This window comes from Gnatocerus cornutus, chromosome 4 (assembly GCF_029298725.1).
Source record: "Gnatocerus cornutus isolate USDA-ARS CGAHR chromosome 4, icGnaCorn1.1, whole genome shotgun sequence".
NCBI classification, from domain to species: Eukaryota; Metazoa; Arthropoda; class Insecta; order Coleoptera; family Tenebrionidae; genus Gnatocerus; species Gnatocerus cornutus.
In genome coordinates, this window is record NC_142236.1 from 17,515,154 (window position 1) to 17,529,868 (window position 14,715).

At 35.5% G+C, this 14,715-nt stretch overlaps 1 protein-coding gene across 1 annotated transcript; it reads left to right on the forward strand.

Annotated features, from left to right (window-relative positions):
- Positions 1-2,096: 2,096 nt before the first annotated feature.
- LOC148176495 (acyl-CoA Delta(11) desaturase-like) lies at positions 2,097-5,166 on the forward strand. The gene is made up of 6 exons (XM_088035121.1): positions 2,097-2,164; positions 3,891-4,121; positions 4,175-4,305; positions 4,352-4,557; positions 4,636-4,818; positions 4,917-5,166. Exons 2-6 carry the CDS (start codon positions 3,899-3,901, stop codon positions 5,164-5,166), a joined length of 993 nt encoding a protein of 330 aa, XP_087891247.1. The 5' UTR covers positions 2,097-2,164; positions 3,891-3,898.
- The last annotated feature ends 9,549 nt before the right edge of the window (positions 5,167-14,715 follow it).

The window sequence follows — 14,715 nt, forward strand, 5'->3', positions numbered from 1 at the left end:
CCAAAGAACGCTCATGAAATAAGGCAATTTATTGGGCTCGCCGGGTATTTTAGAAGATATGTCAAGAACTTCGCACAAATTGCAAGACCCCTGACAAAGCTCCCTCGAAAGGACGTAACTTTTGAGTGGGCAGAAAAACAAAAGAGAGCATTTGAAGAACTCAAGAAGCGGTTAATTGACCGGCCGATATTAGCAGAAATCAGCAGAAACTGAAGTACACACGGACGCCTCTAAATGGGGAATAGGTGGAATCCTTATGCAAAGTCCTGACAAAGTTAACCTCCACCCAATTTAATACTACAGTCGACAGACGTCTAAAGAAGAACAACGATACCATTCTTATGAACTGGAAACACTGGCGGTAGTGTACAGCTTGAAACAATTCCGAGTCTACTTGTTGGAATTAAGATTTGTAGTCGTTATCGACTGTAATGCTGTCAGAACGACAAAACGAGACCTCTTACCACGAGTAGGAAGATGGTGGTTAGAAATTCAAGAAGATGACTTCTCTGTTGAATACAGACCAGGGACTAAAATGTGTCATGTAGACGCTCTCAGCCGAAACGCTCTTGATGATGGAGTAGAAGTTGCTTACGTCGGGATTGATATCTCCGACTTAGACTGGATACTGTCTACACTGTTAACTGACGAGAGATGCAAGTATCTCAATGAGGTTTTCAGGAAGAAACCGGTAGATAAAGGAGAAGCAAACATTCACTCGGAGTTCCAGTTAGATGACAACAGAGTGTATTTGGGTGTCCCAAATGGTTGGTCCCCAGACATGTTTGCAACCAGATTCTAAAATTCAACCACGATGACAAAGGGCATTTTGGAACAGAGAAAACTCTAGACACCATCAAAGACACCTACTGATTCCCAGGAATGAAGCGCTACATAAAGAAGTATGTAGCCAGTTGCCTGCAATGGCAGTATAAAAAGGGGAAGACCGGGATGAAGCCAGGATTTCTGAATTCAATAGAAAAGATTCCCGAACCCATGGACACAATACACATTGATCATCTTGGGCCTTTCGTACGAACCAAGAAGAAGAACAGCTACTTAGTGGTTGCTGTCGATGGCTTTACTAAGTTTGCCTTCATGAAGCCTGTACAAAGTACAAAAGTTGGCTCAGTCATCCTATTCCTGAAGGGCATATTTGAAGTGTTTGGCGTCCCACGAAGGATTGTTTGCGACAGAGGTTCCGCTAGCCAAAAGTGTGGAATTAAGACGATATACACAGCGACGGCTACTCCCAGGGCAAATGGCCAGGTGGAACGGTACAATCAGTGCCATAATGACGTCCATAAAAGACGAGGAACATTGGGACCAGACAGTTACTGAAGTTCAATTTGCTTTGAACAACAGCATTAATACTTAGACCGGTAAAAGTCCATACCAGTTGTTTCTGGGTTACAAACCTAGGGCAGCAAGTGATGCATTTGGCATTTGGCTGAGATGAGACGACAGGCTGCAGAAAGGATCAGCAGTGAACAGGCAAAACAGAAACGAATCTTTGACCAGAAAAGGACCAGGCCAATCGAGTACAAGGAAGGCGATCAGGTCCTGATCAGGAAACCAGCTCTTACCAACGACGGAAAAAGTAAGAAGACCCTGTCAAAATACCACGGACCATTTATAGTGGTCAAAGTATTATGACTGGGAAGTCAAAGCCTTTTGTCTGGGTTGTCTTGTTGTTGGGATTTTCTTCTCTTTTTGGTCACCCAGCCGAGAATGGACCCATATTATTTGCAGACTTACTAATTGTCGTTAAACGTTGGGTTATGGGGCAATTTAAAATTGGATTTATTTCTAATTATGGCTTGTCTCTAGGTAGCCTTAATCTGCAGGGTCGCAGATTGTAGTATCGTGGCCGACGGTGACAAACCTAAACGGAGCCCCTAACATACGAGCGCCCGAAATGGAAGGGGTACTGCTGACGGGACACGGGAAACGGGCAGTACCACCCGAATAACTGAAGAGTGTACATCATTCATTGGCAAATTCGTTAATAAATCCATTATTCTAATTTTTGGTGCCGTTCTTTGAGCCCTACAAGAAAATCCGTTACATAAGTAAGTTTGAGTTAAACAATTATTACAGATTCTAAAGTTCTTCAAGATAATATCAGTGGTGCAACAGACAAAAAAATACGAGAAAAAATTAGGTATGTAACATTTTTATTAGGTATTGTAAAAATATTACTAGATTCGCTCCCAAAAATAGGTATTTTACGGATTCATTTAAGTCCTAAATTTAGTCTATGTCTGTTGTTTTTTTCTTGATGTGGCAACAATTAAACAACCATTTTAAAGACACAATGATATTGCGGCGTTATTAAAAAAATCGAATAAAAATGTGAAATTTAAAATTTTCCACTCTAAATTTCGAGTTTGGTGTTACTGAAAATTAAAGAGTTAACATGACATTGTCTAAAGTAAACTTAATTTTTAATTTTACTCGCACGTGGATAGGACGAAAGGAAAACGCAAACCATAAAATTGTTTTGAAAATATATATTTGCGTTAAAAAGATTAGTTTAGACATACAGCGTCGCACGCCCTTCAAAATGTTGAGCAGGAAATTTGAAATTTTCAATTTTAAATTAGTTTTTTTTACTAATGACGCAATAACACAAAATTCTAAAATCTTTCTTAGAATAAGAACAATCCGGTATTAACGAAATTTAATTTTAAACTTTGGTATGTACATAAATAAATATTGATTTTGTATGACAACCTATCGCATCTCGTTATAACATTGTCTACTATTGTAGTCAAATTATATTGAAAATGTTTTACATAATCAGGTTCCTCTTCCGACAGCTACAAGGTTCCACACTCTAATAAATATTTGCCTCATATATTTTTTTTAAATTAAATTTTAATGTCTACCAAGTTTATTCATAATATTACTCATTTCTTAAATTTGTGTTTGCTATTTTTAAATAATCTAAATTTTTTATGATTAAATTTTTTGTGTTCATAGTCCGAACTAAGAACTTTTTAAAGCTCTCGTGGTTTAAATATTTACCTTTTTTACTACTAGCTTGAAAATGTATCATTATCTATGTTGCTTTTGACCCGAAAAGTTCATTTTCTTTGTGACTGGTCTACTAATGAATTCATCTACTTCTAGTTAATAATAAAAAAAGTATTGTTTGTTGCCTATATGCAGCTGTTTGATGTACGAATTAATGAACAAAAATTCTCGAAGAAAGAAAACGAACTCAAAGCTAAAACTTAGAAGGAAATGTTACATAAAAAAGTTGTTAAATTTATTGAGACCTACCTCCACTTAAAATATTCTGATGTATTTAAAAATCGCTCTGTATTTAGGATGTCCCAGAACTCACGCCTTGCTTTGGTTTACTACATTTTTATAACTGACGTCTAATGTCAATCTGACAAATAAAAACCACACAAAGGCAGTTTAAGTTTAGGACACACTGATGAGCTCATGGAAACCAGCAAGTGAGGGAAATCGAAAGAAACGCCGTTGACACACTCCACTTGGCTTTTCACTGTGTCAATTGTCCTACCGCCGTGTCACTTGTCATTCAACGCTCGTCAACCAGTGGTCTTCAACCCTCCAGTCAATCCCTAAAGTACGCTGAGCCGTTTGTACACAACAAGTTTAAGGAGTCAACTGATTCATTGAAGTCTGTCATTCTAACGTCAATCAAGTTTACAGTTAAAGGGTTAATACAGATTTCAGATGACTAAAAATAGGGAACCCAACAAACGTATTCCTTTATCTACTTGTACAATAAAAATTGAATTTCACAAGCAAACAACAGAATGACATGTTCTCAAGCTATTAGAAAACAAATTGCTTTTAACTAAACAACTCAATATTCCGCAGGCTTCTGCAATTGTTTGTATAATTTTCAGGTTCTACAATGGCTCCAAATAGCTTTTTATCGCCAGAACCGACAGAACAAATTACTCAAAACCAACAAGACCCACAAATTTACTCTAATTATACAACACTTTGGGGATATTTCAAAACTCCATTAGTGTGGACTAATGTTGTCCCACTCCTTGTGGGGAATTTGTTTCCTTTCTATTTTTTTCTCCCGTTTCCATTTTACAACATCTATCAATGGAAAACATTCTGTTGGGGTAACTTTTAAAAAAACACTCATTTTCAATTTACCGTTTTCTTACCTTTTTAGCATTTGTATTTGGTTGGGCATCAGGTTTAGGGGTAACAGCAGGAGCCCATCGACTATGGTCTCACAAAGCCTACAAAGCCAGATTGCCATTGAAGATTATTTTATTGATATTGTTTGCCATGTCCGGACAGGTTCGTATCAAAATTTCTTGTCTGCGACTGTAAAATTTTTTTTTAGAACACTCTCTATGACTGGGTCCGAAACCACAGAGTTCACCACAAATTCAGTGAAACCGACGCTGATCCCCACAATATAAATCGAGGAGTCTTTTTTTCTCACTTCGGCTGGCTCATGATGAAAAAACACCCAGAAGTACTCAAAAAGGGCCGACAGGTTGACTGTAGCGACATCTTGGAGGATCCACTTGTAGTGTTTCTTGAAAAGTAAGTCGTTCATATGGTTGGTAGCACTGCACCACCTTTGACATCTCAAATTTCTGTCTGTACCGGATATAATTTTAGGTATTATGTTCCTGTAATGTTGTTTTCCTGCTTCATTTTTCCAACGATGATCCCTTACTACTGTTGGAACGAAACACTTTATTGGTCCGTTGTGGTCTGCATTGCAAGATACTTTATCGGTCTGAATTGTGCTTGGTTGATAAACAGCGCTGCGCACAGGTTCGGAAACAGACCCTACAACAAGTGAGTGGAAATGTCAAAATAATATTGGCAGTACTGTCATCCGTTAAGTATCACAGTAGTACCAACACAATAACTAATCACTTATTAATCTTTTTTAGGGACATTCACCCCGCTGACAATATGTTGGTTGACTTTTGGACGTTGGGTGAAGGTTATCACAATTACCATCACACTTTTCCTTGGGACTATAAATCACCTGAATTGGGGTGTTATGGTTATAATCCTACAACTTTATTCATAAAAGTGTGCGCAAAATTGGGACTGGCGTACGATTTAAAGAGCCCATCGAAGGATTTAGTTCGAAAAACCATTTTGATGAAAGGAGACGGGTCGCTCAAAGTTTATTGATTAATTAAAGGGTTCCGTGAGTGGACACAAATTTTCTTTATTATACGATAATAATATATATTGTGTTTATTTGTTCTACAAATAACCCCTTGTACATTATTTTTTCTACTCCTGTTATAGTAATCTATAAATTACAAACGGTTGATCTTCTAAATAAATCCATGGGTTCACACACTGCAATATTACCAGTGGGTAATATATATAATTACATAATAGTACAGAGGAATAGCAGTTGCTCATGATGAGTGGCTCCGAGTGAGAATTGCAAGCTACGCCTCCCGAAATTGCAGCACAAGCAGTTAGTGCAACTGATGATCAGATTCCGAAAAAGTCAAAAGAGCGGTACGAGTCGGTGTACAGCAAGTTCATGACCTGGCGTGCGGACAACGGAGTGGAATCTTTCTCCGAGAATATTTTACTTGCGTATTTTGGCAAGTTAAAACAAGATTTCAAACTTTCGTCCCTGTGGGCTTTTTATTCAATGTTAAGAACCATGTTAAGCATCAAACACGACGTAAATATTGCAAACTACCAGAAATTACGGGCTTTCTTAAAGAGACAATCGGATGGATTTAAAAGTAAAAAATCAAAAATTCTAACGGCTCAAGAAATGAATACTTTTCTGAAGGATGCTCCTGATTTAGAACACCTGTTTATAAAAACAGTCCTGATTATTGGAATTACTGGGGCTTGCAGGACACAAGAACTGAACAAAATGAGATTCGCAGATATAGAAGATTTAGAATCAAACCTTATAGTAAAAATACCTGATAGCAAAACTAAAATATCTCGATCGTTTGTGATTTCAGGACAATTTTGTCACATTTGCAAGAAGTATATAAGTCTTCGGAAACAAATACGGGATCATAATATTTCTCAATTATTCTTAAATTATCAAAAAGGAAAAATGAGTAGGCAAGTGGTAGGAATAAATAAATTGGCTGATGTCCCGAAGAAACTAACCCAATACTTAGGTTTGCTAACACTTGAACTCTATACTGGCCACTGCCTTAGAAGAACTTCTGCTACAATTTTGGTTGACGCTGGAGGTAACTTGTTTGCATTGAAAAGACACGGAAGATCGAAATCCTCTGCGGTTGCAGAAGGATATATCGATAATTCAATGGCAAATAAGACTGCAACTTCCAAAAAAATACTGGAATCCGTCCGAATAGGACTGGCACAAGTTCAAGACGGGTTACCTTCTACATCCATAGCTACTTGCACTACATCTGTGAATTTCAGCGAAAAAGAAACTGCCACGGATGAAGCAGAAACTTCCACAAATTGTTTCGCGTTGAATTACTCAGCTAACTAAATCTCTTGCACCATTTATAATCAAAAATTGTTCTAACTTTACTTAATTTTAACAAATAAAAATTTCCAAGGTTGTTCATAATTTATGAAAATTGTTCTTTGTTGTTTTTTTGAGTTGATACTTATTATAAATATTTTAATTGCCAATATTTAATAAAAATCATGTAAAATTCGACTTTAGTTGTAATTTATCGAAACAAAAATTAGAAGGTTGCGGGAAAGGGAGTCGTAGAAAAAGTATAGTACGCGACTCGGGGGTAAGGCCAATTACGCTCTCGTGGAATTATGCGTTTGGCAATTTTTCCCCTCGTGAGTAATTGGCTTTTTACTCCACACATTGCGTAATATACTATTTTATCACGGTTTGGTTGGCGTCGCGACGCATAAGAAGTATAATTTTTAGCGAATTTTGAGTTTTTGCGGAAATATTCGCGAATTCAATTTTTTTCCAACATAACTGTAATACAAATATCTGAGTTTTTATTTTAAATCTAATGCAAATTGTGTCTAAAATTTGCGAAAAAAACGTTGTTTTATCAAGTTAGTTTTCAAAATTATGACAGTGCAGCGGCAAACTACGTTTACACCAAAATTTCACATGTCACTTCATTCCTTTTATAAAGGTTAATTTTGATTAACACGGGCATGTTGCACTTAGGGACACTAGAAATCGTTAATTATCATCGACAAAGCGACAATTTCACCAAGTAAGACTTTTGTTACAATCTAAAGCGAGCCAAAGAATAGATGTCATTTGTGACACAAGATGTTGACAGATGGGTGTAAACGTAGTTCCCCGTTTTGACGTAATGAAATTGGAAACTAACTTGATAAAACTGCACTATTTTATCAAATTTTGAAGACAATTTGCATTGAATCTAAAATAACAATTGAGATATTTTTAACATATTTATATTGAAAAAGAATTAAATTAGGGGTTGATATCACAAACCCTTTCAATTACCTAAAATTACATTTTAAGGCGTCGCGACGCCAAAACTATCAGTGATAAAAAACAAATTTTTGCGTCAGCTTCTAGAACTTTGTCAACTGTGAGCCTATGCAAATTTTCAAAATTTTATCTTTAAAATTAAAGACGATTTTGGGGGTGGACACAAGTGTTGCCGGACCCTGTATAAGTGGACGAAAACACGGTTCGGAAGAAAATTTTGGATCATTAAAGGGAAAAAAAACGGTGAAGCTTATTTTACCAAATGTGTCAGATGCATCCGATTTAAAGAACAAACAACGAATCAGTTGATGAGCCAACTTCGTTGTGACAGCATCAGTACTATTCCAGCACACTGACATTACGTTCAAGTTAGAGCCACAAAGGGAGGAGTTCATAAATCTTATAAAGGGTACATCGCAATCTTCGTATGTCTTTCCGCAAAGGCTATGCATTTGAAAATCTTAAGTGACATGACTTCAGAAACATTTTTGGCAGCATACCGAAGATTTGTGTTTAAAAGAAGACAGTGTGCGCATATCTATAGTGATAATAGCACAACCTTCGTCGGGACAAACATAATGTTAGAAGATGAAGTACGAAAGATGACACAAAGATCCGACGTTCAAGATGAAGATGACGACCAACAATTGGAACTCAACACTTTGCTTCTCATTTCAGGGGAATTTGGGAAGCTGGTGTCAAATCTATAAAGTACCATCTTAAGAGAGTGATTGGATATTCAACACTAACTTATGAAAAACTAAGCACTTTAACAACGCAAATAGAGGCCTGCCTAAACTCCAATCCGTTGTACCCAATTGCTGTCTTAACTCCAGCACACATTCTGATTGGGGTTGATCACCCCACCAAGTCCAATATGTGACTATGAAGATTGGAATTTATAGGAGTTGGTGCCGAAAATGAAACGATACTTTTGGAAAATTTGGTCATCGGAATATTTGAATTTGCTGCAGCAGCGCTACAAATGGAAAACAGAACAAGAACACATGAACAATGTAGATTTGGTTATCGTAAAAGAAGACAACATAAATCCCAGCAAATGACCAATTGCAAGAATCAAAGATGATGATGGAATTGTTCGGGTAGTGACCCTTGAAAAACCAGAAAAAACGACGATCAAACGCGCAATTGATAATTTAATTCCCCTCCCAAAAAAAGGTGAGGAGAAGCAACCAAGAAAAACAGCATCTGTTCCCGTGGTGGCAAGTTTCTCGAGATCAGTGGTGGTGAATTTGACAAAGTCAAAACATCTCAAACCGCATTCTCAACCTCATGAGCTCATAGACGCCTCCGACAATTTGCAAGATCTTCAAGAATCGGAAACTCAAATTAAAGAAGAACTTGATGAAGTCAACTAGAGGAACATCAGCCAACTACAATCGGAGTAGTACTTAGTAATTATAGTTGTTGTAGGTCTTTGGGTGGTACAAAAACTGATAAATTGTCGGAAAGTTTCAAAAATACCAAAGAGGAACACTAACAACGAGACAATAGAGCTGCAACCACTCTGCCTGGACCATCAAGTCTCTACCAAAGATGCCGCCTCCAAAGATGTTTAACCATGAGTTAAACAGATGATTTTTGGTAATCTATGAGGGCCAAGTAATTCGGAAAATGTCACAGCAGACCGGGTCACTTGGTCAGATGTAACCAAGCATACTGTTGTAACATAATTAGCATAATGTGAACAAATAGTTTAGAATCTCAGTAGTCAAATCAATTATTAATTGTGTATATTATTGTGAATAGTTTTGGTGATAAATTTAGTATTGAACATTCAACCCCAAGTTCATTAATCACTCCTTTTTGATCATAACAGTGAAGTATTGCCCATGAGATGTGAGACTGCGTCTGTGATCGAACAATTGGATTTCTTGTCGTTTTGTACAAATTTTGTTTCAACTGCAGCTTTTCTGACATTCGAAAATTTCCGACCACTCGCCATAACCTCAAACTTGATCTAGGGAGATTTTAATATACGGGTGTTCCGAAACAACATGTTTTAGAGTGGTACAGTTTCAAGGTTCCTAAAATTAACAGGTTTGCCACAAAGTTTTGAGCCAATAGGAGCAGGTCTCTTGAACTGCCGCGAATACGTCATTGGAAAGCTATTTTAAATTCTAATTGAATTTTTTTCATTGCTATTATTATTTAAAACAGCAATATTTAACACTCTGATGCTTCTACAAGAACTTTGTTAAACAACATTGACGATCAACAATGTTTTTACACCCCAAAACAATTAACAGAATTTTCTTGTGACGTCATATATGGTCACACGTCCCTAGCAACCAAAAGAGGGTGGAGTTTCATTAATTTAGGAACCTTGGTACAGTTTGGTCTTTGAATGAATTTTGACATTGACAATTGTTTAAAAAAAATGGACTTTATAAAAGAACTCAAAGTAAGAAATTTTGTTTTTTAAGAATTGGCAGAACTAATTAATCTAGCTGTCACCTGTTTCCTGTCAAGTTCTTAGCAATTTGGATTTTACGATTCGTGTTTAATAAATTGCTGCGTGAATAAAAAATGTATCAATATAATTGAATTGTCCTTTGCGGCCAACAATAATTGTACCTAAATATAATAATAGATGTGAATACTGGCTGTGAGGTCAGGTTACGTTAAGTCAAAATTCAGTGATAGTGAAGCTCAATAAATGTCAAATTTTAAATTAAATTTGAAAATTAAGTGGCAAGTCGTGGTTACAAAACCATTACCAATCGTGTAATACGAAAACTCTTAAAATTGGAAAATTTAATTTTTTGATTAAAAAAGGGTGCAAATTCGAAAAAATAGTATAAAGAACTTGTTTTATAATGGCATTGGTGCACTCGTCCCATACAAAACTCGCCTACGACTCGTTGTGTACACCGGGAACTCGTTCACCAAATTGGCCATTATAAAACACGTTCTTTAATATACTATTTTTATTATGCCTGCATCATTATCTTAAATTAAAACACGCAGAAGCGTGCAAAAAGGGGTCCTTAAAACACTAAAGCTTTAAAGTTGTCTAGGTAACAAGGAATAGTGAAATTTCAGGACCAATTTTTATTTATAATATAAATAAACATAAAAATTACAATTTCTATTGTTTGAAATTTCAAAGCCCGCCGTTTTAAGCTGGTTACTGTTGTTTGTTGCTTCTAATTCATAACTAGTAGAAGCTTTTTTATTTTCATTCTTCTGTTGGACGTCCATAGCTCTTGATGAAGTTGATTTAGCAACCTATGTGTTCAGAACACCAACAATGCGTTTGGAAACAACTATTTTGTTTGAAGTGGATTCTTCAATATAGCCACTAGCCACACTCGAAGATTTCCATCCCACCTGACGTTTCAACTTATCGATGCTCATACCACTGTTTGCCATAATCGTATGAAGTTCGTCAAAAAAGTATGACCAGTATATTTTTAAGCGTCGGAAAGATTCAAAATTAATCGCAGTTCTGCATGTTCTGCTAGCCTTTTAATATCTTGACTCATTTTCTGAACGGATTTTTACCTTTTGAAAAACTATTTCGGTCAATATCTAGTTTATTTGACCAGCAAATTATGATTGTGGTTTATTTTACACAGAATTTCAGGCTCCAAATTTGTCTCAAAATTGTCGTACGTCAACAATTTTGGGTGTTCGTCAGAGAATCAAAGTTTTGAAAATCCGAAAATCGGTGGTCCATATGAATTGAAAGCTACGACTGATAAAAAGATGCGATTTTTTTATCGTTGTTTTTTTCTGCTTTTGTTGTTTAGAATCTGCTCACAGATATCAAATATTCAATGGTAAATTTTTTGGAAAAAAAAATACTCAAACCATAAAAAATTGAATTTTTCGATTTTCGGTCAAATTTTGTAATCTCACCGATTTAAAATTTAACTAGATGATAGACATCGAGCTGGTTTTTGGATTGACTTATAATTCAAAAGAATTAAGCGTCGTTTTTCGAAGATTATCTAAAAAAAACTTCTAAAAATACAGGGTGTCCCAAAAGGTTCGCACTAAATTCTCAAGATACGACAGCTGAATTATTGCCATCCTCAAAACTGAAAACATAATTTTGTTTCGATGAATAGTTTCCAAATAGTAGGGCTCCAAACTTGACCAATGAAATGCTGCCATTCATAAAAGAAGTAAAAAGTAACTTAACTTAATATTTTAGTTGCTATCCAACGTGTTCACTAACTTCTCATGAAATATGTCTGGTCCACTGTAGAAATGAACTGTGATTACTGTCACAATTACTCGACGATTTCTCCTAAATTATTATTGTTATCAAAAAGTCGGAAAAATTTTGAAAAAGCTTTCGTTTAGTTTTAAAATCAGTTTTATGCAAACAAGAAAAAAATAAGTAGGTAGATGTTTATTTGCAACACATTGAACAACTAAAGGCAAACATAAAGATTGTACGATAAATAATACTTAAACAAAAAACCTATCAACACGGACATCACAAAGTAATAATAATTAATTATTATAAAAGGTGTTCAAAGTTATGGCCGCTTGCATTAATGCAAGCGTTTGCACGTCTTCTTATGTTCCCTTGAACACGCTTAACATTTCTGGTGTAACAGAATCAGTAGCAATTCTCACTCTGTTGAGTAGTTCTAGTGCAGTAAAATACACTTCATTTTTAAAATGTCCCCAAAGAAAAAAATCCAACGGAGTTAAATCAGGCGATCGAGCCGGCCAATAAACATGTCCACCTCGACCAGTCCAACGATTGCCAAAATTTTCATTCAACCACCTTCGAACTAGAACAGCAAAATGAATAAGAACGCCATCCAGTTGAAACCACATGTTTATTCGTAAAGCTAGTGGCAATTCATCCAACTGATCTTCTAGTTCATTATTAAAAAAATGTAATAAATGTTGATGGTTCATACGATTTGGTATAACAAAAGGTCCAATTAGTCTATTGCCAATTATGCCTGCCCACAAATTGATTCTAAATTTACGCTGATGCCTGATACTTCCAAAAACGTGCGGATTTTCGATTGCCCAATAATGATTGTTATGCATATTAAAAATTCCTTCCCGTGTAAATGTTGCTTCATCAGACCAAAGAATTTGATTAATAAAGTAATCATTGTGCTGCAGAAGCCACTGACAATATTGTACACGAGGTTCATAATCCCCTTCTTCTAATGCATGGACTCTTGTGTAGTGATAACCAGACTACTGTTCACTCCAAATACTCTTGATATACCACGAATACTTTGGCCAGGAAAATTCTCAACATGTTCCAAAATAGCTTCTTCTAGTTCGGGCGTTCTTGTACTTCTAGGACAACCAATTTCATATCGTGGACGTATTTGTCCTGTTTCCCTTAGACAACGATCTAGTCTTTGAGGGTAAAGTTCTGCATATTCTCTACTTGCAGCGGTAAAATTTCCATTACAACCGCCCAACACTGCGTACATGTCACAATATTCACCCACAGAATACAACATTTTGACAATTTAAATAACACTTATCAAATGTCAAAAAATTTTACGATAAAAGTGGTCCACTCAAATGTTTAGGTAAAATTATTTTTACACATTACATAGCAACGCAAAAATACCTTGCCACACTAATTTAAGAAGATCTCTCATTGGTCAGACTTATTGATGTGTAGTTCGAAAACTACATTAATGAACACAATTTTTAAAGCAAAATTTTTGTGTAAAGAATTCAAGGAAACATTTTATGAGAAGTTAGTGCGCACCTTTTGGGACACCCTATATTTCGGTCAATATTTAATGTATTTGTTAAAGAAACTTTCATTTTTCGCAGAATTTTACGCTAAATCTAAATCCGTGCACGTCAACAAATAAGTGAGTTATGGCCGATTAAAATCTCCGGGTGTCGTCAAAAAGCTAAAATTTTGAAGGTCGTTATACAGGTCTATCAGAACTAGCGGATCAAAATGAAACGATGTATTCACAATCTTCTGGGAATAATTGGAAAAATGTTTAAAAAAATCCATTTTTAATAGTGATCAGAAAATGAACAATTTAAACTAACCAATCGTGTTGCTGATGCTAAGTTACCTGAAAATTAGCTTTTCTTGCTTTATTTGTATCTATGGATGCATCTTAAATATTTTTGCATTGTTGTTACACTGACGTAATTTTTTAGGTGACGTCTTCTCATAAAAATTGACAAGTTTATTTTGAGACCAACAAAATGAAATAATAAACTCAAACTTAAAATTAACAGAATCCGAAAAACAAATTAGTAAATAAATACAGAAATAACAAGAATGAATGAATTAGCGGTATAAATTTGAATAAATAGGTAAATAGTTTTTAAAGTAAATGTTCAAAATTTCTTCCTTCTACTTGAATGCACAGAGCAGCTCTTCTCACTAGACTTGCCCTAGCATTCATTACTGACCATTTCAGCTGTTATTGAAGCAAATGCTTCTTGAATGCGGTTTCTTAACACCTTAATATTTTCAGGCATATTTCGGTACACCAAATTCTTGACGTGTCCCCAAAGGATTTTTCCTTTTTTTTTAGATTTTTAGATTTTTATCTAAGGGCGTAAAGTCTGGCGACCTGGGGGGCCAACGTCTTGGGCCTCCGCGGCCTATCCATGCATTAGGAAATCTAACATCTAAATGGTTTCTAGTTACATTTGCAAAATGTGCTGGGCATCCATCATGTTGGAACCAAATATTATTAATGTCAACATTTCTTAATCTTTGTAGAGGAATATTGTCTAGCAGCATGTCCAAATCATCAACTAAAAAATTTGTATAAATTTGGCCGTTGAGTCTGGCGGGAAATTCGTACGGGCCAACATGAAAGAATGTGATGTTTTATAATTGCGTATAACTTGCTCTCAAAACAATTTACTATGGCGTTCCCAAAAATTCCAGACCAAAGATTGACAGAAAATCGTTCCTGGGGATTACTTTGCCTGAAGACGTGCGGATTATCTCGCCCCCAAACATGAAAATTTCTTTGATTAAAAAATCCATTATTAAAATTACAATTTTTTACAAACACCAAATTTTTACAAAAAATGCTGACGCGCGTTTCGATAGCAATGCTATCATCATCAAAGCAATGATTAAACTAAATAATAATAATTAATATTAAATTAAACAAAATAATTTTAATAATTAATTTAATAATATATTTTAAATGTAAAGATTGTGATCAGAAATATATTGGGCAAACAAGAAGGTCAATTTTAAAAAGGTTCAAAGAGCATCATCAAGCTCATCTCAAATTTGGACGGTTTGAAAAATCAAGCGTTGCCCAACA